Below are 24,543 nucleotides of genomic sequence, written 5' to 3' on the forward strand. Positions count from 1 at the left end.
ATCAACATTCATATTCCCTTGTGAGCTCCAGGCACCATATTGCGCCCCGCCTTCATACTGATGAAAACTGCATATTGGCCATTTCCAAAATGTTCTGGGACTCCACACAGGGCCCCTTCTCTCTCTTGTTCCTGCTCTGCAGTTTTCTTTTAAACACTTCCAAGACAAAAGCATCTGCCAGTTTTTCTCTCTGGGGATGTATGCAAAATGAACTTAACAGTTTTAAGGCAGGAGTAACCCTCACATCTAAATTCATTCATAGGACAGAAAAGGGCCTAAGAGGCCTCTCCAGGGACAAAACCCTGCTGAAATTCCCCCCACACACAACAGTGGGAGCTTTATAAAATCTAAGTCCAGACAATTTCCATTTCAAATGCCCAACATAGCATGACCTTTGTCAGATCTCTGAGCCCGCGATGCACCCATGATTTTTTATTCTAACCAGCACAGACATTAGACAGGGCACTACTGCTAAGCAGGAGGTTCAATATTTGCATGCTCTTCTATTGTGAAAATGGAACAGTGACAGCACTGTGTCAAATGCTTTTCCTCCTATAACTTTAACTCCATGGGAGAGGCATGGCTGACAGATGACTCTCCAACATCTGTGTTATGTACATTGCACAGCTGAGGAACCCTGGATCACTGTCATAGTATCTCTGGGGTGACCTACACCTTTCTTAGATCTTTTTATTAGCTTTCCCTGCCTTATACCACCACTCCCCCCCCAAAAAAAAGATAAAAGCAAACACAGTATATTTTTTTAGTTAAAAAAAGTAAATATGGCAAGAAAGATTAACATAATTTATAGTCATTAAGCTGTTCACATAGCAGCTCAGCATATGTTGTATAAATGTCCTATACAAAATAATTTATCAGATCTGACACATTGCACATCATATTGTATTATTTAATATGCTTACTAAAATTTCATGGATCAAGCACCACTTCTGAAAGCACACAGAATGCACTGGAAAATATTTCTTCATCTCCTGTGATTTATTTTGATTACCTTTTACAGCTACATGATAAAGTGGAAGTTGCAAAATTACAAGGTTAAGGTTTACCCAGCTATTGCTTCATATAGTAAAATGTAACAAATGGTTCCCTGTCTCTGTGGTATTTTAGTTTCATTGAGTATTAAGGAGAATACCACACTAAGCACTTAGCTCCCTACTGAATATTTTAATATTTTTAAATAGGCCTTAAAACAAATACTCTGACCCAAGAGGAAAGAAAAATGGGCTGAGTTCTACCAAGGAGAAGGGAATAGTCTGTTCACCTTTGGAAAAGAGAATTAACTCCTTCAGTCTACTAGACAACCATAATACATGCTAGTAAGTAGTAGGGTAAGAATTGGCATGGCATGATAGATAAGGAAGCTAGCTTTAGAGACAGGAAGCCATGCATTCAAGTCTTACCTTAGACACTTACTATATAACCATGGGTAGATCAATTTACTTGTTAGGAATTTAGGCAATAAAGGTTACCAATAAGTTGCTGACCAGCATCAATGAAGGGAGTTTCCCCTCCAGAAATTCCCTAAACTGATGAAATCTCATCTCCAGTCCAAAATATTGACCAGGATCACAGTAAATGACACAGCCCCTGTCCTCAAGGAATTTACAAATCTAATAAAGGAAAGAAGGCACACAGTTGATCCATATATATGCGTGCGCATATGTGTGTGTGTGTGTGTGTGTGAGAGAGAGAGAGAGAGAGAGAAAGAGAGAGAGAAACCTTTACCTTCCTAGTCCTCTTATTGGTTGAAATCTTCATGCAAAGAGTGATATCCTTTCTTTCAGGCAGACATTTGTGGTCTTCCCAAAAAGAAATAGACAGATCAAGAAGATTATCAGAAAATAAAGAAAAATTATGCCAATGATATAAATAGCTAGGACTGATGCACATTTTTTTAGAACAAATGTTTGTGGGTCTCATGGCTTCTACAAACCATTTACAAGATCTTATTAAAACAAATGCCAATATCTCTTTGCAATATCTCTTTTCCTACTCTCTTTCTTTTGGGGAAGTTTTAAGATAAAGACTTAATATATTTCCAACAAATGATCTGATTAATATGCACAACACCTGGGATGAAAGGAGGATAAGGAACATTAATAAAGAAATGATTATTCTTAGGGACCAGGTCTTGTCTCACTGTGTTAGTGATACTTGACAAGGAAATTACCCCATGGTCTCCAAAATAATAATAATCCTCCCACAAGTAATATGTTTAGATTCCACTAGAGATGCTCCATATGGTTCTAGGTGAGAGTGTAAAAGCACTGTAGTCCAAAAAGCAGGGTTTAATCTCTTCAAACACCTGACCTTACTGTCAAACACCCAAACATACAAGTAGTCAATAGGATTCCTACCTTGAGAGGGAGAAACCCAGAAACCATATTCCAGAGCTACATCCTGATGGAATTGTAATTTTTAGATGAATAGCATACTTGTCCCTACTCCATGGTCCCCACAAAAAGGATATAGCTCAAACCTAGAAAAATAAAAGTGCTTAAAATTCAAAATCATGTTTTAAGTAAATGCCAGTTAACGAAACACTAAATAGCCCCATGAAAGAATTTTCTCATGAGGGCTTTCAGGGCTAGTCATGGAAATTTTGGACAGATGAGACTCAATTCTAAAAATCAGTAGTCCTTCTTAAAATCCTTATGAAGGAAATCAACACAGGAGACTGAGGTTGTAGGTGTAGGAAGCTCTATCAAAGACACCCAACAAGGTATGGTTAATAGGAGAGGGCAGGAGAAAGGAGTTAGAATATTACAAATTCCTACTGAAACTCAACACTCTCTCAACCCCCCAATTCCTGGACAAGAACTACTTTTCACCTTTCTGAGATTATTTTCTTGTTGCAAACCAACCATTATGAACCTTTCAGTGAATCACTGAATGGGCCACTTAAAGGAATAAACAATTATAAAAATGACTCTGTCACAAGCGCCTACATTTTATTTTATTTAGTGATGTAATAAGCTTAGGGGCATATATCAGGTCCAAAATGGTCTTGGTCATTAATTTAAGCAATAAATCATAGGCCTTGCCAACAATGACGGCAAACAGATGCTAACAAGGAAATGTATTATTTAATATTGCCATGTGTTATAAAAATGTAAGTGTGTTTAAGACATGTCTTAAATTTTTATAATAATATGCATTTAATACATTACTGTTTTGACACACACGGGAATCAAATTTATAGGTCCCATTCTGTAGATTCTTCTTCTCCTGTGAACACAAGAGCATATTATAGAGGGTTTTTTTTCCTTGAAGCAAGAAGGGAAAATCTTTAAAGTGTATGCTTACAACTATATCTAATTGGTTGTCTTGCTGTTTTGTGGTAAATAATGTTAGCCCCAAAACTCAATAGAAGGGGCAAATCCACAAATTCTGAATAGCATAAAAGTGTCAATTTTTAAAATTATAAATGAAAAAAGAAACTTTACGTTCTCTATAAATAAGAGAACTAATTTAAATCAAGCCCTCCCTTGTTTGGGTTCTCCTTCCTATACACATAGAGTTTAAAACTGTTCCACAAGACATGAAACTGAAGTATACCAAGAAAATAAGTTAGAAAGTTTATATATTCAAAATTTGAAGGAATTTAAAACATTTTAAAGGTCCTCGATCCACTTTCTAATGAAAAGATCCTAAAAACGACCTCATATAGATTGTGAAAAGTAGTAAACTCCAACACAATGGCACTTTGGAATCCTTAGCATGTTGAATAGCAAAATGACCTCTTTTTTCCCTATCTTAATTTTTCTTATAAATATCAAAGCTTGCACCAGTAAGTTGAGCTTATGAAGAATGGGCAAAGGAGTTTGGAGATGATCAATATGTTAAAAAAAACCTTGTTTTACTTTACCAATATGACTTCTCAGCTAATAGCAATTTTTGTTTACACATAATTATTTTAAAACTTCCCCTTCCAATCAACTCTCCTAACTGCCTGTATACTCTCCATCCCTCAGCCTACAGTGTATGCTTTAAAACACTTGAGGAAGCAGGGCTTGGAGTATGGAAACTAAATTTTCTTCATTAAATCTACTGAAGCAGATATTAAAAATGCATTTAATATACTGGAGATGGTCGGTGGGCACCGCTGACTGTGACAGGCCAGTTACTGATGATCTGCCGTCAGATGGCCTTCTCAGCAGGAGTCTGTGTCTACGGCTGCTGAAGGACAGCAATATCTTCCCTTGTGTGTAAGCTCTATTCATCTCCCAAGTATTTACTAAATCACAGGCCTCTGCACACAAACCCAGCGTTTCAGCGCATGCTAACAAATGATGGATGGCCTAGTCAATTCGTTATGTCCTGAAAGCGTGATTTCCTGCCATTCCAATCATCAAACCTCTAGAGCCTTCAGAGCTGATCAGTCCTGGAGAATATATTTTGCAGGCTCTATTAAAGGAGTGGAAGTTCTTTCCATTAGGGTCTCTGAAACTTTTTTTTTTTTTTTAAAGAAAAAGCCATTACTCAAGGCTGAGTATTCAATAAATGTTCAGGTCATATACAACTAACATGGTAAAGAGGAAAAAAGAGAATCCCTCGGATAGTAGCTAATAAAAGAGTAAGTTTTAGTTTATGATGAAAACTTTCTAATTATTTTGTAATAAGAATCGATTGCCATTATATAAGTTGTTTAAAATATATAGTAGGTTGTAGAACTTGGCTAAAATTGGATTTGGAGATAGGGACTTTTCAAAGGATATCAGGGCCCTCTCTTAGTTGTGTTCTCCTAATTTGTTTCTTTGGTAAATATTTTGATATATGTATTTCCATATAAGTGGTTTCCTTTATAATACTATGCATTTCATTGTAAGTATTTAGAACATTGTTTTAAGAAGAGGTCCATAGATTTCAGCTTGTCAAAGGGATCTATGATACAGAAAAGGCTGAGAATCCCAGCTATAAAAATCAAACTTACCAAAGGAATAAATCTAAAAAAAAAACTCTACACACTTTTCTGTTTTTCTCCAAGGTGATGTATATCAAACATCCTTGCTACAGATCTCAAGCAATTTTTAAAATATTTAGCATCAGTTTTTCTATGGTACAGAAATATATACATACATACATGCATGCATGCATATATATATATGTATATATATATATATAGAGAGAGAGAGAGAGAGAGACATACATATGATAGCTTCAAAATATTAAACTTTATAAAATAGATCTACCTACCCAAACTAATAAACTATGATTCCTTTTGCTTTACAAAAACAAGATGGTATTAAAGAATAGAACAATTTAACGCAAATAAGCATCTGGAAATGCTATTTAAAAAATAACTCCAAACTCTGCTGGCCTTCAATTTAACCAATAGGTGGGTAGCTATAATGCACCATATTTAGCACAAGCTTCAGTGCACTGCCCTGCCATTCACCTCCACCTTGACCTGAAGATTAAGCTCACTTTTATTACACACAAAGGTCATCTGTATGAGGTCAAAATTCAAAGTCCCTTGTCAGAAAAGGTTGATATATTCCAACCTTTCCTACGCCAATGCATCAAATTTTTCATGGTGAAGTCATATTCAGCAGACAGTATATTCAGCAATTTATTGTGCCATTGTAATACAGCACAGAATACAATTGTCCAAAAAGCTATCCCATGAATAAAATATTTTTCATGACAATGTACCAAATCTAGTCTCTTTGTGAACCTCTAACAGATGAAATACATCTAACTAGGTCTTGCTTTCATATTTCAGAGGAATAGCATAGGAAATAATTGTCCTGTATGATCTATAGTATGTTGGCTAGGCCATGGTATAAAGACTGTTTTTACCACCACAGTCTTTAGTTATAGGCAACATTTTTTAATGATGACACATTAGCAAACACAGATGCAAATGAAAAACCTATACTCTTCTTTGGTCAGTTTTGATATTTCTATTCCTATCTATGCCCAGCAGCCTTACAAGTGAGGCCCCCAAATCAGAAGTCATCTCTATTTGCTCATATCCACCAATTTTGGCATGGTCACCCAAACTCAGAAAAAAAATTAGAATTAAAGTCTTAGTCCAAAATTTGATTTTGCTGCTCCAGAGATTATCTGTAATAATAAAACTTGTATAAGAGAAAAGTTTCTAAGTTGTATTTGCGAATATGCTTTTAGCAGTAAAAAGCAAGATTTTAAAGTAAAAGAAACACATTTCTTAAACATGTTTCCTTTTCTTTGCACTTAAGAAACACTCTTTTTTACAAGCAGAAGTATTCTGAAAGAGATTATATTTCAAAGAGATTCATTTTCAATTATTTTGCAAAGAATGGATTGTTCTTATGTTTTTATCAATAACAATTAAAATGGATCAATTAAATTTTTTTTTAAATCCTTCCCTTCTGTCTTAGAATTGATACTCCGTTTTGGTTCCAAGGCAGAAGGTCAGTAAGGGGTAGGCAATCAGGGTTAAGTGAATCACCCAGAGTTATACAGTTAGGCAGTATCTGAAACCACATTTGAACTCAGGGCCTCCTGTCTCCAGGCCTGGCTCTCTATTCACTGAGCCACTCAGTTGCCCCTCAAATAAGTTTTCACATTTGTTTCCCAACCCAGATCAGAATGCAAAACCTTGGGTCTTCAGGAGACTTGTACTAGTCTTTACTAAGAAAATGATTTCAAGTTTGGCTACCTCAGTATAGTTGAGCTCTGACTCTATAACCAGCAGTCACCCAATCTCCTTTCAAAAATATCACAGTCATCAAATTCTTGCCAAGCTGAAACAGCAAAGAACAATGACCTTCTAAAACTATGAGATGCGCTTGACAAAAGAAAAAAATAATAGAAAATCACTAGGTCTCTAAAGAAAACTATGCCTTCTCCTACTCTTTCTTTGCCCCTAGACTGCTCTGGTCATACCTTAAAAGCAAGAAAAATTTGTTCAAAGCTTAAAAGTTACCAATCTTTATGACTGCAATACTGTCTATCTTTTGTAATTTTCATTTATGACTTTTGCCATGGTTAACAAACAAATTAGGCTTCCAACAACCCTATGATTAGACTTTAATTCAATAATATCTGATGTTACCATCAAACAGTAAGAGATACTAAACATATTCAGAATGGGAAAAAAACATTTCCTTCTATATAGATCTCATAGAACAGAGATGTTTTCTTAGATTGTTTTGCAAAAATCAGATGTTAGTAAATTGAATCATTTTCCCATTGTTTTATATTATAATTCAGAGCTATTTTATCTTCATTTCTGATTGATAACTTGGCAGTGTTTCATAACACTTAAGCTATCTATTTGTCTAGCCCTTTTCCCCACTCAAATAGTTACTGATCCCTGAAAAGATGCACTAAGGTAGTTCTCTAGAAAAGGAATCCTTCCTTAATCCTTTTATCAGTTGTTTATATGGGCTAAGAAGACTTACCTGTGACATTACTGCAGTTCAGCTATGGTAGTCCCCATCCTACACCATCTCCCCCCCCCTTTTTTTAAATAGAATAAAGACTATAAGAATCTGACTCATGGTCAATTCATTTGACATCTTAGCTCAATGGGACTTGACATGCAAGTTAACTTTAAATTTTAAACTTCAAAGAAATGACAAGTTATACAGTTTGCCCACAACATATGATGCTCTGAATAATTATGCCTACTTAAAATTAAATATTCTACCACATGGCAAAGAATACCTATCACCATGTCAATAGTAGGTGAATAAAAGGTTTTGACCCTGGCCTTACATGCATCTTGAAATTGAATAGACACATTTACTATTCTACCAATAGAATAAATGGAGGAAAAGATGGGATTTCCAACTCATTGGATTAGATGATCTCTAAAGACTTCTTTAGATAAAATTCTATGATCCTGTTGATATGATCTCTCACAGGTTTTGGAGAGGGCCAGGGATCACAGCTGACTGGGCACTGGAGTTTTTATTAGCAAGCATTTATTAACAAAGAGTGCAAAAATATGTTTATATGTTAGAAAATGAGTGAAAGAAGAGAATGGGAGCAGGGATCAGCTAATGTGTCTCTAAAAAAATGACCCACATTCATTAATTCAAAAAAATATTTGGTATGCATGTTTTAGTTTTCCAAGTGGTTTTTTGACCACAAGCCCAAACCACCACTTATCTGTTCTCTGTTTAAACATTCTGAGAAATAATGCTATATTAGTAGATGAGATTTCCACTTAATTCCTTGAAAATATCATTTTAGCCTAAGCTTCACAGGGGTTAGTTTCAGAAAAACAATATTGTGAATGGGTGACTAGCTGAATGATGTTAAAGCTGGGTTGTGACTTTATGATGGGATTTAGTTATAATGCATTACACATATTATCATAAAAGAGAATTCATCAGAGGCCCCTTATGTAGAATATACATATATAAAGTTTACTTTTTCTACTTCAATCTGGGTCATACCGTGACTGTATATCAATTGTCTTAGAAGCTATATAATTTCTGAAGACAAAAATTCAACTGATATGGCAAAAATGGTGCCAAGTGTGAAATAAATATATGATGGTAAATTCAGTCTGCTTTTGTCTGAAAGTCAAATAATAAAATATTATTACTTTAAGCTTAAATTGAACCTTTTCTCCAAGGAGGAAATATTTAATTTTTCTTTATTGTACAAGTAAACATACTGGTATGTGTTATTACTTAGTAGCTTAAAGTTCCATGTCTGTAATGTAGACTTAAAAAATGAATGAAGTCAATAATCTAATTTGATTCCCATAAAAATGAAGTATTTCCCCCACTCTAATAGTAAATATAGTCAATGTGCGGATTCTTCTGGGGATAACATTAGCTATGATTTTCTTTGAACTGCTCCCTTATAGGGATTCCTATTTTTACTCATACCTTTACATGAAAGGCAAAGCAAAAGGGCACAGGTTTCTGAAAATGGATAAATACAGCTTTTAGGGAATAAAACAGTCAGACATCTAAAAAAAAGATTCCTTTACAAGAAGTCAAACCTCAACAGGCATTCAATAACAAAATAAAATGTCTTCAAGTCTTTTTAACAGCCTTTTGGAAATAAAGAAAATACTCAAAATAATCATATGGATTTGTTTTATCCCAAGTCATAATGGTACAAGTTCATGATCAATATAAAGAATACCTCTAGCCATCTTTCCAGTGTACATAAATTTACAATCTTTTTGAAAGCCATGCAAGTGAATTATCTTTCATTTAAATATCAACTTCCAACAGGATTATTCCCCCTCAAAGTCCCATCAGCATCACAAACCCAAAATGTCCTAAATAGAACTTATCATCTTTTTCCTAAAACTATATCCCTTTCAAACTTTCCTATTTCTGTTAAAGTTATGACCATTTTCCCACTCACCTAGGTTTACCACCTTGGAGTCATCCCTGACTCCTCATATTTAATCAGTTAACAAGTCCTAGCAATTCTACCTCCACGACATCTCTCCCAGACATCACTCCTACTCCTACTCCACTCATAGATACTACCTTCATTGTCTCTCACTTGTACTACAAGTTTCCTCATTTATTTCCTACCTTCTTTTTTTCTCTCATCTCCAATCTAACCTCTATACAACTGCCTTATAATAAAGGTTAAACCATACCATTACCATGCTCTCTGGCAGCTGCCTACTGACTCTATGATAAAGTATTAACTTCACAACCTGTTTGCCACCTATCAAAGAAGTCTTATTTTCTATAAAGGGGAACTTTATTCACAATTTTAGCCAAACTGGCCTACTAGCTGTTCCTTGCCATCTTCCACCCAGGTGCCTCTGAAAATTGCTGTCCTCCATGCCTAAAATGTATTCTTTCATCAGTTCTAACTCAAAATCTCTATCTTCCCCTACTTGTGCATGCTCTCTACCTCCATAAATCACCTTACATTTATTTATATACGTTATATGTTGTATGTTTATGCTAGAATGAAGGGTCCTAGAAGGCAAGGGTGCTTTCCTTTTTTTATTTTTGTTTCTCCATCACCCAATGTTCTTTCCTGAATTGCTAACAAAAAATTATACTATCAAAAGAATAATAAAATTGTAAATTGAGAAATATAACTCAAAAATACAGAAATAAGATCATATATATATAAACTACATAACTAAAAGAATTATGCAATTCTCTCAGCTGTCCCTTGAAGTCAATGAATTTAAGCATTTCAAAGAAAAAAATTGAGTCACTATGAAAGATTTGGGGCAAGTTTCTAGTATATGGGCTGTGTTTGTCTATACTGAGAAAAACTTAAGAATTCACTGTCAAGTGAGCAAAAAACAAATATAAACTTTCTTTTATTATCATTTCTATGTCATTTCCCTGACCTTGCCTCAAACTGCAAAACTGGATTTTGTATATGGGAGAGTAAATGTGGTCTGGATTAGGCCAGACAATTAATTCTTGACCCTGAAAGTCAATGGTTAGTCCTAGCTACTGAGTAAAACTGAATTAGCAAGTATAAAGGACATTAATGTTTTGGTGTATAGTCCTGTGAAGACTTTTGAGATACAACACTGAGATTTTATTAACAACAACAAAAAAAAGGTGCAAATACCACAACATGGCTAACTAATCAAACAAGAGTGTCAAAGTGGGAGAAATGTGGGAGTCATGTAAATAAATCGACATGGCTTTAATAGGGAGCTTTGCTAATGAACCCAAACTTAAAGAGAATTTGGAAGAGAAGTCACAGAGCCTTAGGATGAAAGGCAAAAGAGGAGCATAATACTAAAAGTTTCATGTCAATAAATCTAATGCTCAGAATGAACAAAAGACAGCAACAATGTAAAAGGCAACAACAACAAAAATGGGAGACTAAGCTTCAGGAAAATAAAAGGCAAACAGATGGGCCCCTACCTTGACAAAGAAGTTATAAGTTAATGAATGACAAAAAAACAAGTATTTATTCAGCACTTAATATATTCCAGACACAATGCTGCTAAGTTCTGGAGACCCAAATAGAAGCCAAAAAAAAGAGACAGTTCCTGCCCTCATGTTGTTTACATTGTAATGGGGAAAGACAGCTAATAAGGGCATCAAAAAGTAGGATGGAGAAGCAGGGAAGAAGATGTGGTAACAAAATCTAAAAAGTCAGAAGCATAGCTGGGCAAGACAAAACCCTTCTGCTGCCTTTGGAGATATGTTCTGAGCCAACCTGGACCGACTCCTAAGATTGAGACTAACAAGGAACTTTTCAATGGGACAAAGGAACCAGCATGGCAGAGGCAAGAAGTCAGCTATGTCCAGTCATGGCAGAGAAGTCTAGAGATAAAAAGCACAAGGAGGTAGGAAAATAAAGCACTTAAGTGTAGAAAGAACTAATTTAACCCTGATTCTTGAATTAGTCTTTTCCAGCAAGAAAAATGATCATCAAATTTTTTAAAGAGTAACTCACAACATAAAAAGGAAACTGTAGTCCTAAATAGGTTACGATATAAACGTGAGAGGCAGCTAGGTTGCTCAATGGATGGAGACCCAGGCCTGGAGTCAAGAGGTCCTGGGCTCAAATGTGGCACTTCCCAGCTCTGTGATCCTGTGCAAGTCACTTAACTTCCACTGCCTAGCCCTTATTAATCTTCTGTCTTAGAAACAAAACTTAGTGTGGATTCCAAGACAGTAAGAAAAGGAGGGGAGGAAGGAAGGGAGAAGGAGAGAGAAAAAGAGAGAGGGAAGGAAAGAGAAAGGCATGGGGGAGAGAAAGGGAGAGGGGGGGAGAGAGAGACAGACAGACAGACAGACAGATAGACAGAGAGACAGAGAGAAAGACAGAGACAGAGAGAGAGATTTATAAGAAGCCTATTCCAGTGTTTTCATATTAAGTTTCTGAATTATTTTTTAGAAAATGAATGAACCTATAGGTACTAAATCAAAGTCATTATTGACAATGTTTGAAACCTCTTAGAGAATAAAAAAAGGCTCAGAACACTAGTTTCTAAATAATAATAAAATAAAAGCATATTCACTAAAATGACAAACCAGTCAGATTGGTAATCCCCAACAAAACCTCTCAAGCACAGATTTTTAAGCAGATGATTTACCAATTAAGAAAGCAAATAGCCAGATATCTAAAAATATCCCTCACCATTAGCCCACAGCTAAAGGCTAAAATTGCCAGATTTTCATGAGAAAGTCCGAGGACCTATGGTCAAAACCTGGTTTTGTCATTACCTGCGTGGACTTAAGTAAATCATAATGTTTTAAAGTCTTAATTTCCTCAGTAAAATGAATGATTGGACTAGAAAAATTCCAGTACTATTCCTACTTCTAAAGATCTTATTCTGTCATACTGAAAAAAATAAAATAATTTAAAAAGATCCTATATTTTGAGAATTAGAGAAAATCTTCCACAGTGGTCCTGCTGAGGCAAGTAGAAAACCAGCAAGAAAAACTCCTACCTGCAGATTTCTAAGGCATATAAGTATAAAATTAAGTAATTATTAAATCAAAGAAAAGTTTCCCCAGACTTCGGGAAATTTTTTAAAAATCACATTTTAAGAAACAACAGAGGAAACATCATATTTCAAATAACCAAAGTAAAACAAAGTTTTCTTCTTTTTTTAGAGCACAAAAAGAAAAAATGACTAGATATCAAAATTATATACCTGGAAAGGTTCCATGATTTATGGAAACAGAAGAACTCACTTCAAAGACAAGCAAGACGTAGAATATTTTATCAACAATAATCTACAGTGATAAAGATACAAAGAAGCATGATAGAAAAAAATCTAAACCGATGGAATAAGAGTAAAAAAAAACACACTTTAAGCTTACTATTTTATCTTTGCTTAAGATTTATTATATTGAAGCAATATTAAAGTATATAACATTTCCTAATCTAATTGAAATAAGTTAGATTTTGGGATAAAAACATATTCTATGATCCACACAGGAGAGTAGAAATTACTTAAAACAAACAAACAAAAAAAACACTGCATATCTACTATTAAAAAAACTTTCACACAGATGAGAAACCATAACAGCAAAACTTAATGGCAAAGAACCCCTATCTAGACTAAAAGCAGAGCTTACAACTCAAGAAAAGTATAACAATTAACAGGTTAAAAAATTTGAAATAGGGGGTAGCTGGGTTGCTCAGTGGATGAGAGCCAGCCTTAGAGACAGGAGGTCCTGGGTTCAAATTTAACCTCAGACACTTCTCAGTTGTGTCACCCTGGGCAAGACACTTAACCCTCATTACTTAGCCCTTACCACTCTTCTGCCTTAGAACCAATACCCAGTATTGATTCTAAGACGGAAGCTAAGAGTTAAAAAAAAATTTTTTTTGAAATATGATCAAGAAACAAAACCCACCAATATAGTGTTTATAGGAAATCTATGGGGGGGAAAAAAGATAAAACTAGATTAAAATTAAGAGGCTAATTTAAAGGATGTTATGCAAGTAGAAGTTTAAAAAAGAAAAAGGAGTAGCTGTAAGACAAAAAGAAATCCACATTATCAAAAATTCAAAAGGACAAAAAGGCCATCATATAATGGCTAAGTGAATGATATATAACAAATATGTAACAACTGTCAAGTTATATTTACCACACAATTTGACAGTTAGATTCATAACAGGAAGATTAACAGGGACAGAGATAGAAATATATCAAAATATTATAATAGTAGAGGACTTTAGCCCTCTTCCTAGAATGTGACAAATCAAAGAGATTACTAATAAAAGATACCATAGATTTGAACTGCTAACTGAAGTTGGAATTCATAGATAGAGAAAGAGAGATAAATGAGAAAAGAAAAGAATGCACATTCCTTTCAAGTACACATAGGACAAATATAAAAACTGATCACACACCAGGTCATAGTAAAAAGGCCCTTTTCAGACTGTGATTCAATAAAATTAAAATTAAATAATAACATCATCCTGAAAACTACATGGAAGCTAAAAACAACCTAAAAATGGTGATTAGGTTAATTTTAAAAAAGAATATATTTTTTTAAAATAATAAAAACAATAGAGATGATCTGTTATAGATAGAAAGAAAATTGGAGTCCAAATCTCATCTCTGCTACTTACTTTTTACTACTATTATGACCTGGGGCAACTCAGTTAACTTCTGTAGGTCCCAGTTTTCTATCTATAAAACAGAAGATTGGACTAACTAGGTCTCTAAGATTCTTTTCTATTCTAAAATTATGATTTTGTGATCAAATATTGAAACCTATGGAATGCAACTAATATTCTTCTTTGAGATTAACTTCTATCACTAAGACGGGAGGAAAAAAAAACTAAGCTGGTTATCAAAAGTATTTTCTAGTAAGCTAGAAATCCCTAGAACTAGAACTGATTTCCTTTCCTCTACCAAAGCAAGTCTTTATTATCTCAGCAATTTATATTTTTACATGGTGGCCTAGAACAGTGGTATCAAACTCAAATAGAAACATCACAGTGGGCAGCATACTGACTTAGAAAATCATAAATTTACATTATCTATGTTGCACTGTATTTTTATTTATTTGATTAAATATTTACCAAATACATCTTAGCCTAATTGAATGAATTTGACATCTAAGTTTGACCTCTAAGGTTTTTCTCTACTGATATCCTACCAAAACAAAAGCAACAAGAGAAATTTAAACAGATAAAATCTCAGAGGAAATAAGACAAGTTATCAAAAATTACCATGTTGGGTTAGCTAGGTGGTTCAATGAATAGCCAACTAGGCCAAGAGTCAGGAGGTTCTGGGTTTAAAATCTGAACTCAGACACTTCCTAGCTGCATGACTCTGGGCAAATCACTTACCCTCAATTGCCTAGCCCTCACTGCTCTTCCATGGAATCAATTGTTGTATTAACTTTAAGATGGGAGGTAAGTTTTTTTAAAAATTACCATATCCAAAATAAACTCTCTTGTCCAGATGTATTCACAGTAGAATTCTTTCAAACTTTTCAAAAGCAAACAATTGCTATTTTACCTAGGTTATTCATAAAAATAGAAAAAAATACATTTACAAATTTTATATTGATTTTTAAAGTCCAGAAAATAGTAAAAAAGAAATCATATGGTGATCTCATTAATTTATGTGGATGAAAAAATACTAGATAAAATATTAATTAACTGAATACAACAATAACATTAAAAATTTATTTAGCATATGCATTCAAGGCTGATTCAACATTGGGAAGACATAAAACATCATAAAGCATACAAACAAACCAAAAAAGTATATCAATAGATACTGAAAAATCTTGATAGAATCCAACATTTCTTTATGATAAAAACACTAAAAAGAGTATGTATGGAGTAATTCTATGCTCAAAACAATAAAAAATTGCCTTAAGCCAAGAGTCAACGTAATAGGCAATGGAGAAGCTGTTTGCCTAAAAACAGGTACAAAAACAAGGGTAGACATTTTTGCTGCTTTATTTTACATAACATCTGAAATTCTAGCAATTTCAGGAAGGCAAGAAAAAAATAAATTAGAGAGATTAATATTGGAAAAGAAGATATCATTTGCTGATGACATATCTAGAAAATCATTTTTCACAACCACAACTGCTATTATATGTGAATGATTGAAAGAGAACTAAAGAAAAAAAGAAAGCAGCAGGGACCACTTTAGACCAAATGGGGAAGATTTGATTGAAAACATGTAAGATATGGTTAGAAAAGTATAAGTTGGAGTATCCAAGGAGAAAAGGATATCAAACATACAAAAATCTATAACATGAATGCAATACAGGCTGAAATTGGCAAACTTGAATAGGGAATGTGATAGATTTCAATTATTGTTTCCCATTGGCATAAATGCTAAATTGTTGCCTCCAAATATAGTGTAGGCTACTTAAGAAATCAAAACCATGAATCCCACTTTTTTTATTCTCCAAAAAATACTTTAGGCTGCTGTTGTATCAAAAAATGGTGGTTGAACAAAAGAGCAATAATGCCATTGCTTAAACTCAATAATACTAATGATTCAGAATGGGATAAATATAGGGTACACTGTTGAAATGGCATCTCAGTTTTATAACCAAAATAAAATCTTGGAAATATTTTGTGTCTAGACTAAAAAATACAACATAAAAGACAACTCTAGCAAGTAGGAACTGAAAATCGCCACCTAGTAAATTTGTACCTGAGGGGGGGAAAAAAAAATATACTACACAGTAACACGAATGTGTAATTGTGGCTCAAAGGAACATTTATAGCCAACATTCGGCATATTATTCAAGTGTGGCAACCTAGGAACCAATGGTGTAAAAGGTAGTCTAAAAGAGTATAGGATGGTGTAAAATAAATTAGATAAGTTAAAAAAAATAAAAATAAAAATAAAAATAAAAAAAATTTAGATGAGTTAGAGCTGGAAGAAACTAAATGGAAAACTAGTCCAACCTAAGACAGAGGTTGAGACTAAAAAGGCAAATGACTAGCCATGTTACTATCTACATTGTGAAAGAATGTGCATTATTAAATACTCAATAAAAAAAAATCCATGATTTCAGTGATGTGCATCCCCTCTCTACTATCAGTAAGAACACAAATATTCCACACTTTCTCATCCTCTTGCAATTCTAGCCCAGTTATTTTCATAAATCATCTGGAGAAAATGTAAGCAATCATCTGTAGGCCTTCCATTTAATATTGTATTTTTTTAAATCACTTTGAGGAGGGCAACTAGGTAGCATAGTAGATAGAGTGCCAGACCTGGAGTCAGGAGGCTCTGGATTCAAATGCGGCCTGGGCCACTTCCTAGTTGTGGCATCCTGGACAAGTCAATTAATTCTGAATGTCTAGTACTTATTGCTCTTATGTCTTAGAATTGATATTAAGACAGAAGGTAAAGGTTAAAAAAAAATTAATTTCGGGGTAATAGCATATAATTGAGATGTCCATTTAGTGTTTCACAAACTCACTACTGAACTGGCCCATCTCCCTTCCTGTCTACCTCCTAACTTCTCTTGGCCCAAACAAAATTAAAATGTCAATGGGAGGGGCAGCTGGGTAGCTCAGTGGATTGAGAGCCAGGCCTAGAGACTGGAGGTCCTAGGTTCAAATCCGGTCTCAGACACTTCCCAGCTGTGTGACCCTGGGCAAGTCACTTGACCCCCATTGCCTACCCTTACCACTCTTCCACCTAAAAGTCAATACACAGAAGTTAAGGGTTTAAAAAATAAAAAAAAAATGTCAATGGGAAATCTTTAACAAAATAAACAAAAGTACAATAAAACAAAGACCATATTACCTTTAGTTTTCCAGGTTAATTTGTAAGCTTCAGAGATTCATTTCTATTTCAGTGTGACATTATTGCTTTATATTCCTTCTTGAATTCAAGTTATCCTTAGTATATACTAAAGCTTAGCCATGCTTTTTGAATTACTAGCAATTTTTATTTTTTCAAGATGTGTGCTCCAAGTTTTATTGGCAAAAATACTGGAGTTCTTTGCCACTTCCTTTTCCAGATTTTCCATTTTACAAATGAGAAAACTGAGGCAAACAGGATGAAGTGACTTGCCCAATATCACATGGCTAATAAGTGTCTGAGGATGGATTTGAATTCAGATATTCATGAGTCTAGGCCTGGCACTCTATCCATTCTGCCACCTCCCTGGTATAAGTCTATCAATTTGCAATTCCACTAGGAAAGCTTAAGTATATCTCTTTTTCCACAAGGCAGTGAGGCATGGAATTTTTTTCACTTTTAATTATTTTTTTTTTGTTGAGAATCTGATGTGAATGAGGGGATATAATGGAAAGAGAATTCAAATGGAGCCTTGGATTGTAACCCAGGTTTTCTCAGCTCTAATACTTACTAGCCATAGGATTTGGTACAATTCACTTCCCCTCACTATACCTAGGTTTTCTCCTCTTTAAAGTGAAGGGATAGATTCAGTAATCTCCAGGGTTACTTCAAGTTCTGAATATGATCCCCCTAAAAGGAAAACTAAATACTTGGTTATGCTTATATTATAGCTTTGAAATTTTCATAAATCCAAGAAAGTAGAACAATTAGAAATAGTGATACTTGGTAATGAAATTTTTTATGAGGACACTTAGAAATACATTAGAATTTGAATTTTTTTTAATTAAATCCCATTAAGATGAACTATATGAAGGTGTTTTGAGATATGGGCAAATGAGATACTTTTAAAATCCAAGGTAATAAGATACAAATTAAAAAATGAAAGCACCTTCTACTACTATACTAAAAGCATCCTCTGTATAGGAATGATCATCTCAACCATATTAAGCACATATTTATGTAGAGATTTACAGTCTACAAACTCATGATGACCACAGTGAAGAAGGTAATGACATTAATATTGTATCCATTGGTTAGGCAAGAAATGAAGTTCAGAAAAATAAATGACTTGCCCACAGTCACAGAAGAAATGAGTTGTAGGGCTAGAACTCTTGGAGTAAAACTTGGAAAGTTACTAAGCACAGTGCTTTCCAGCCATATTAAATGCTGTACTTAAATCTGACAACTTAGTAGAGCTAGATCGATACCTGGTACTATGATCAAGCAAGTACAATTTAACCATTTCTCAAATTATGTTGGGAAGTTGGGAGAAGAGAATGGATGAAAGTGATCTTGTTAGTCTGGCTGGTCTTTTCATGAATTGCTACTTTCCCACAGAGATGAGAGGCATCAGAAAGTCTTGGGTTCAAATCCCACCTTTGAAAAATACTGACTTTGTGATTCTGGGCAAGTCAATTAATTTCTCAAATCTTGGGCAACACTCCCAAGTGCTGCCTTAACCTGATTAAAATATAATTAATTGGAAGCTATTTAACAAAGTAAGAATGGAATAGAATATTCATATGTGGTATTCTAAGTCAATATGTGGCCTAGAGGAATTCTCTATGTATAGCTTAGAGTCACCTGATTTCTATATGAATTTGACACTACAACTTTAGACATCAATTCTAAGACTATGAATGAGAGGAGTCAATTTGCATTTGCAATGGATGTTTATTCCCTTGGAAAATACCTCTATCAATTAAATCACAGATCTAATACCTAACTCTATAGCCATCCCACAAACATAGAATATGGGAATTAGAAAAATAAAAGAGGACAAATAAAAAAATAAGATGCAAAGTACTGGTCCTCTCATGTACCAAGTGGATCTCTCATAAATAAAAAAACCACTTAATAACCTGGGGGGAGAGGGGGAGGAACACAGTAGAGCTTTATAGAAGTAATAATATTGTGGGAAAGAAATAGAAAAAAGCTAGATAGGTGTCAGTCATTGGGTCAGTTGTAGTAGAAATGTTTACATGTAACAACTTCTACAAGCCCCACCCCAACCCCCCAAAAAATATAAGGAAAGCTAACTTAAAAGATGGAATTTTTTTCCTTATGGAGAAAAAAAAAAGATGTTACATAGCAGATGATACTGGATCAAACTTAATATAAAATGTTTTCTTTGTTTCTGCTCTTTCTATCCTCCTAAATCAATTTTTCTTAGAAAAATCCCAGTTTGTGGATCCCTATCACCCTTCCTTTTTAAAGTCCATTTTGCTGTTCATTAGCTCTTATTCCAGACAGTACACAGGCTTAATAAAACAGATCAAACTCATACAAGTCAATTTTTACCCTTGCTAGAAGTTCTTAGAAAAGGGTTAAAGAAGGTAAAGGTGAAAACATTCTTCAAAATGAGTTTGGGCATTACCTATGGGATTAGAATCATAGAATACTGCAGCTGAAAGGGGCTTGATCCTTGAGGTTGGTAGTTCATATATTAATATGCCCATTTTGTGAACAGATAAAACATGCTCAAAAAAGGCTAAATGACTCAGCCACAATCAGGCAGTAAATGGCAGAGCTGTTATAAGAACTCACTTCTCCAAGTTCAAGTTCATTGTTTTCCCCCTATACTTCTATCAAGTATCATTAATAAAGATACAAATTTCTTACATTACCAATAAAGAAACAGAGGCCAAGAGGTTAAATTATTTCCCTTGGATTACTCAGCTAGATAGGCAGTAGTAAAAGAACCCAAGTGTCTTGATTATTATATCACCTAGTTCAGACCACACTTTAATTTTCATTACTTGGAAGATGAATTATACAATATCAAATAACTTTTATCATCAATTACATTAGCATGATAAACTCTAGTCAAGTGAAAATTCCTCCACCATTAAGAGATAAGTGTGTTTATAGTATAAATTCCTTGAGAATGGGTTTGGGGTGGGGTGGTGGGGAAGTCAGGCCTAGAGAGAGGAGGTCTTGGGTTCAAATGTGACCTCAGATACTTTCTATCTATGTGTCCCTGGGCAAGTCACTAAACCCAAATGCTTAGCCTTTACTGCTCTTCTGCCTTGGAAGCAATATCAATTCTAAGTCAGAAGGTAAGGGTTAAAAAAAATGAGATGGGAGGAAAGGATTTGTTTTTTAAAATTTAATCAATTAATAAGCATTTTTAAAAGTATCTACTAAGTGCTAGAAATTATATTTAATACTTGGAATAGTGGTACAAATATGAAACAGTCCCTTGCCCTCAAGGATCTTACATTCTACTCAGGGAAATAAAAGGATATGAATAGGTTGACAAGGCACAAAAAGCACACATAGTGATTAAGGAGTAGGGGTGAGCAGTGGGGGGAAGGGGGGAAACAAGGGGGAAAGATCACCAAAGGCTTCTTGAGGGAGCAACAGGTTTCAAGAGGCAGAGGGGAGAAGGTTCAGAATTCCAGTCATGAGGGGCACAAAGGCCTGAGACATAATGTCATGAATGAAGAATAACAAGTAGCCAATTTGGCTTAAGTATAGAATGTGTGAGAGAGAAAATTGACAAATAATCCCCCAGGAAAGAAAGGTTGAAACCAAATTGTAAAGGGTTTTCAATGCCAGAGGAGTTTGTGTTTTAGTATAGAGGAATAGTGGAGCTTCTGAATCTTCCTGACCAGAGAAGCAACAGGGTTAGATCTATGATTTATGAATATCAATTTGGCAGCTGTATGATGCATAGATTAGAGAGGGAATAGATTGGAAGTAATTAGGAAACTAAAGCCATAGTCTAAGTGAGCTGTGATGAGAGACTTTAGGATGATGATTGCATAGATACAAAAAACACAGTACAAAGATCTGTTATTTCCTCCAAAGAAACTTTTGCTGTGGAAATTCTTTCCTCACCTGATACATCCAATCTATGTTTTAAGAGAATTAAGTGTGAGAGTTACCAGAGGCACATAGAGGTTAAGTTACTTGCCCAGGGCCACACAATAAATGAATGTTCTTGAGTCCTTGTGCCTAGAATGCACTCCCTCCTTACCGCTCCATCTTAGAATCTTTCCCTTTCTTTCTGGAGCTTTGCTCCAGAACTAATTTATACAAAGTCTTTTTGATTTCCAACTGCTAATGCCTTCACAAAGTTACCATGTACCTATTTTGTATCTAACTACATTGTTTACATGTGTGTCTCTTAACTAGATTGTAAACTCCTGGAGGGTGCAGGGACTTTCATTTTTGTTACTTTATCCCCCAATGGTCCCTCAAATCCCTATTATTTAATATACAGAGAAGTGTTGATTGTATTGCCTTCAATTCATTTAAGTCAAGAGTCTCTAGTTTCTTATTGCCTCTAAAATTTCTCTTCCATTCATTCATTCATTCCCCAAAGAATGTTTGTTGTGAGGTTATTCTTTTGTGGCGCTGGGGATATGACACTTACACGTCTAAAGTCTTCTTTGAAACATAATGGGAAAGGGGAAACTACCAATAATCCCTACCTAGGCAATGAATGGTCTAGTATCTCTATGACCCCAGTACTGTACATACCCGCTGGTGTCGTGGCACCTGGTGACTCAGGGACACAGCTGCCCTGAAGAAAGAGCGGGAGACTTACCTGGGGAACCTCTGTTTCAGCTTCCTCAGGCTCTGCCTGGTAGGTGGCACAGCCACGAGGAACTGAGCTATCTCCTCGTACTGGGCCTTGGTCAATATCATGTTTGACCCGGGAAGGGGGCGGAGGGGAGCTGGAATCCAAGGGGAGTGAAATGACACCCAGGGGCCGGTGCAGTCCGAAAGGCAACGGGACTAGGGATTAAGACGGCTGGCACCGTGCATCCTCGCTCCCCCTCCCCACCCTCTGCGCAGCACGAGACACAGCTGGGGGCCAAGGGACGTGGGGGAGGTAAGCACGCGGCCACGATCCCCGGGCTCACAGCAGCGGCAGCGGCGGCAGCGGCGGCAGAAGCGCGGGCTATGCGCGGGCCTGCCCTCACCCCGGCTCTTTGGGCAGCCGCAGAGTGCGGAAGTGAAGCAAACAGGCGCCATGTCACTTAAGGGAAAAATCAACCAGGAAGTAACACTTTAAGACGGCGGGCTGCCAGGTATTCTGGCACTATTAAGCCCGCGTTGTTACCGTCTTACTTACATTCCATCGCTGTGCTGCGGGTGCGGATAGAGTTTTGCCCCAGAACTTCCTTTGCGGGAGAAAAGAGCCCGTGGATTGCTCTGCCTGAGGGACAGAATAGTCGGTGCTCAACAGAGACCTGAAAAAACTGTTTAAATGAATCTTATTGGAGTCCAATTTCACGGTGTGCGGGAGGTAGGGGAGTGGGGAATCCTGGCGCGTGAAAAACCCGAGAACCTGGTAGGGAGAGCAAATGGTCAGTTAGAGGAATCCCTCGCACCCGAAGATGCAGGAGACCTTAGCCAAAAGTTCAGGGCCCACCCGACGCCCCTATTGGTGCTTATGAGATCTCTACCAGAAAGTGAGCAGAGTAGAGAAAGTGATTTTGCATTTGGGGAAATTGGGAGGTAGACAGGAGTATAGATAGACATTAACCTGGCACCTGGAGCAACCTCAGGGCAATCGTTCTTAAAAACTTTAATTTAAAAACCTGTTTTTTTCTCAGTCACAATTTAATGCAACTTTTTTTCATTGTGACACAGGGGAAGGAGGGCTACGACCTAAGTGACCGGGCAAGTCGCTTTACCTCTTAACCTCAGTTCCCTCTTCTTTAGAATGAGGGATTTGCACTATATGACCTTCAAGGTCCCTTCTAGCTCTTTGATCTATGTTCTCAAATCTTAGGGAAAATTAAATGGCCCTCTGGACACGGACCCATACTTAAGTGCTCTCATTACTGGGGGAGGGAGTAGTTGCGATGGGTCATTTGATTTTTCAAGTTAAGTTAAAAGGAAGAAAATACTTGAACTTTGCTTGAATAATACTTAAAAGACACAACGCAGATGTCGGCCAGTTAAATATTGAGGAAATTTTAAGAATTTTTCAGTTCATGTTTAAAATTTTCCTTCACATTCCATTTCCTGTTTTTTAAATTGTCACAAAATCCAGCAAATAGGGACCGTCCTGTACTCCTGTAGCTTTCTGCCAAATGTTTACATCAGGATGTTTTCCCCCATATGCTTTGTATCTAGCTCTGGCAGTGTGACACTAGTACATAACTATTTATTTATGGCAGCGGTGCCTGGTGTTGCCACCTGGCTAGTATGTTGCTGACCCTGCCACTACTTTTACATGAAAGCTATTTGATGCTAAGCAGAAGCTGCTTGTTCCCTTATTTCTTACCCCTTCATTTCTCCTTGTACCCAATTCATAGCAGTAAGATTTTGATAGAAAACATCAGTTTAGAGAGGTTTGTAGTAATTATTTTTTAAATAGCTTCTACACAGCTCTGTCCCCTACACTCAGCTCCACAGCAGTGAAGGAAAAAGCCACCTTTAATTTTTGCCAAACAGTCATTTCACTATTTGGTCCCAAATCCAGAAGATTATTTTGGCATTAACCCAGGAAAATACAGACTAAATGACTTAAATGAGTCTCATTTACGAATTTGTGATTGAATAATAAACACTCTTGACCATGTGGGGCTTATAGTCAGGAGAAAAAAAATAACCTAAAACAATTGATTACAGAATATTTTAAAACTGTTCCTCAGCTTGTACTCTGAAAACTGTTTGACTACCTAATAAAATGTTGCTGATGGATATTTTACAAGAACTACCTTTGTCTTTGGAAAGGGAAAGCAGAGCTATTAATTAATTATCCTGTGTAATATATATTATGTTTATAGGTAAAAAGTTTCTCCAGTGACTGTAAACCTCAAGTAGAAAACAAGGAAGACCAAATCTCCATTCATTCTTCCCAAATTAAAAAAAATGATACTAAACAACATCAGGATAACTAAGGCTAGTTTACTAGCAGGAAAGACAGCAGGAACATCATAACAATAATAACTGGAATTGTTTTCTTTTTATACCTATTTCCTAATTCAGTACCTGGCACACAGAAACCTAATAAATGCTTGTTAAATAAACAAACGAAGGAATATAATGCTGTGGGGTTCACAAATATTTCTTTTATATTCTCATTTGATCCTTACAAGACCTCTGAGAGAAAAGTACCAAGCATATTATCATCATCATTTTTCAGATGAGGAAACTGAGACCAAAAGGTTAAATGACTTGTCCAGGGTCGAAAAAAGTAAACCTCTATGGGACATGGCAGAGGGATGAATGGGAAAGGAGGGATTTGAACCCAAGTCTCTTGGCTTATCCAGTTTGCCACAAAGAACAAACAAATTTCAGCATAACATTTTTCATCTATTCTTCAGATAGAAATTCTTTTT

General features: G+C 35.7%; 1 protein-coding gene across 1 annotated transcript in view; it reads right to left on the bottom strand.

Moving 5' to 3' along the window:
- CDIN1 (CDAN1 interacting nuclease 1) overlaps positions 1-21,892 on the bottom strand; it is a 259,897-nt gene extending 238,005 nt beyond the window's left edge. The window contains exon 1 of the mRNA XM_044660039.1: positions 21,792-21,892. Within this exon, the coding sequence (XP_044515974.1) occupies positions 21,792-21,892 (101 nt within the window). The remainder of the gene's footprint in view (positions 1-21,791) is intronic.
- Positions 21,893-24,543: the final 2,651 nt, after the last annotated feature.

This window comes from Gracilinanus agilis, chromosome 2 (assembly GCF_016433145.1).
Source record: "Gracilinanus agilis isolate LMUSP501 chromosome 2, AgileGrace, whole genome shotgun sequence".
In the NCBI taxonomy this organism is placed as follows: Eukaryota; Metazoa; Chordata; class Mammalia; order Didelphimorphia; family Didelphidae; genus Gracilinanus; species Gracilinanus agilis.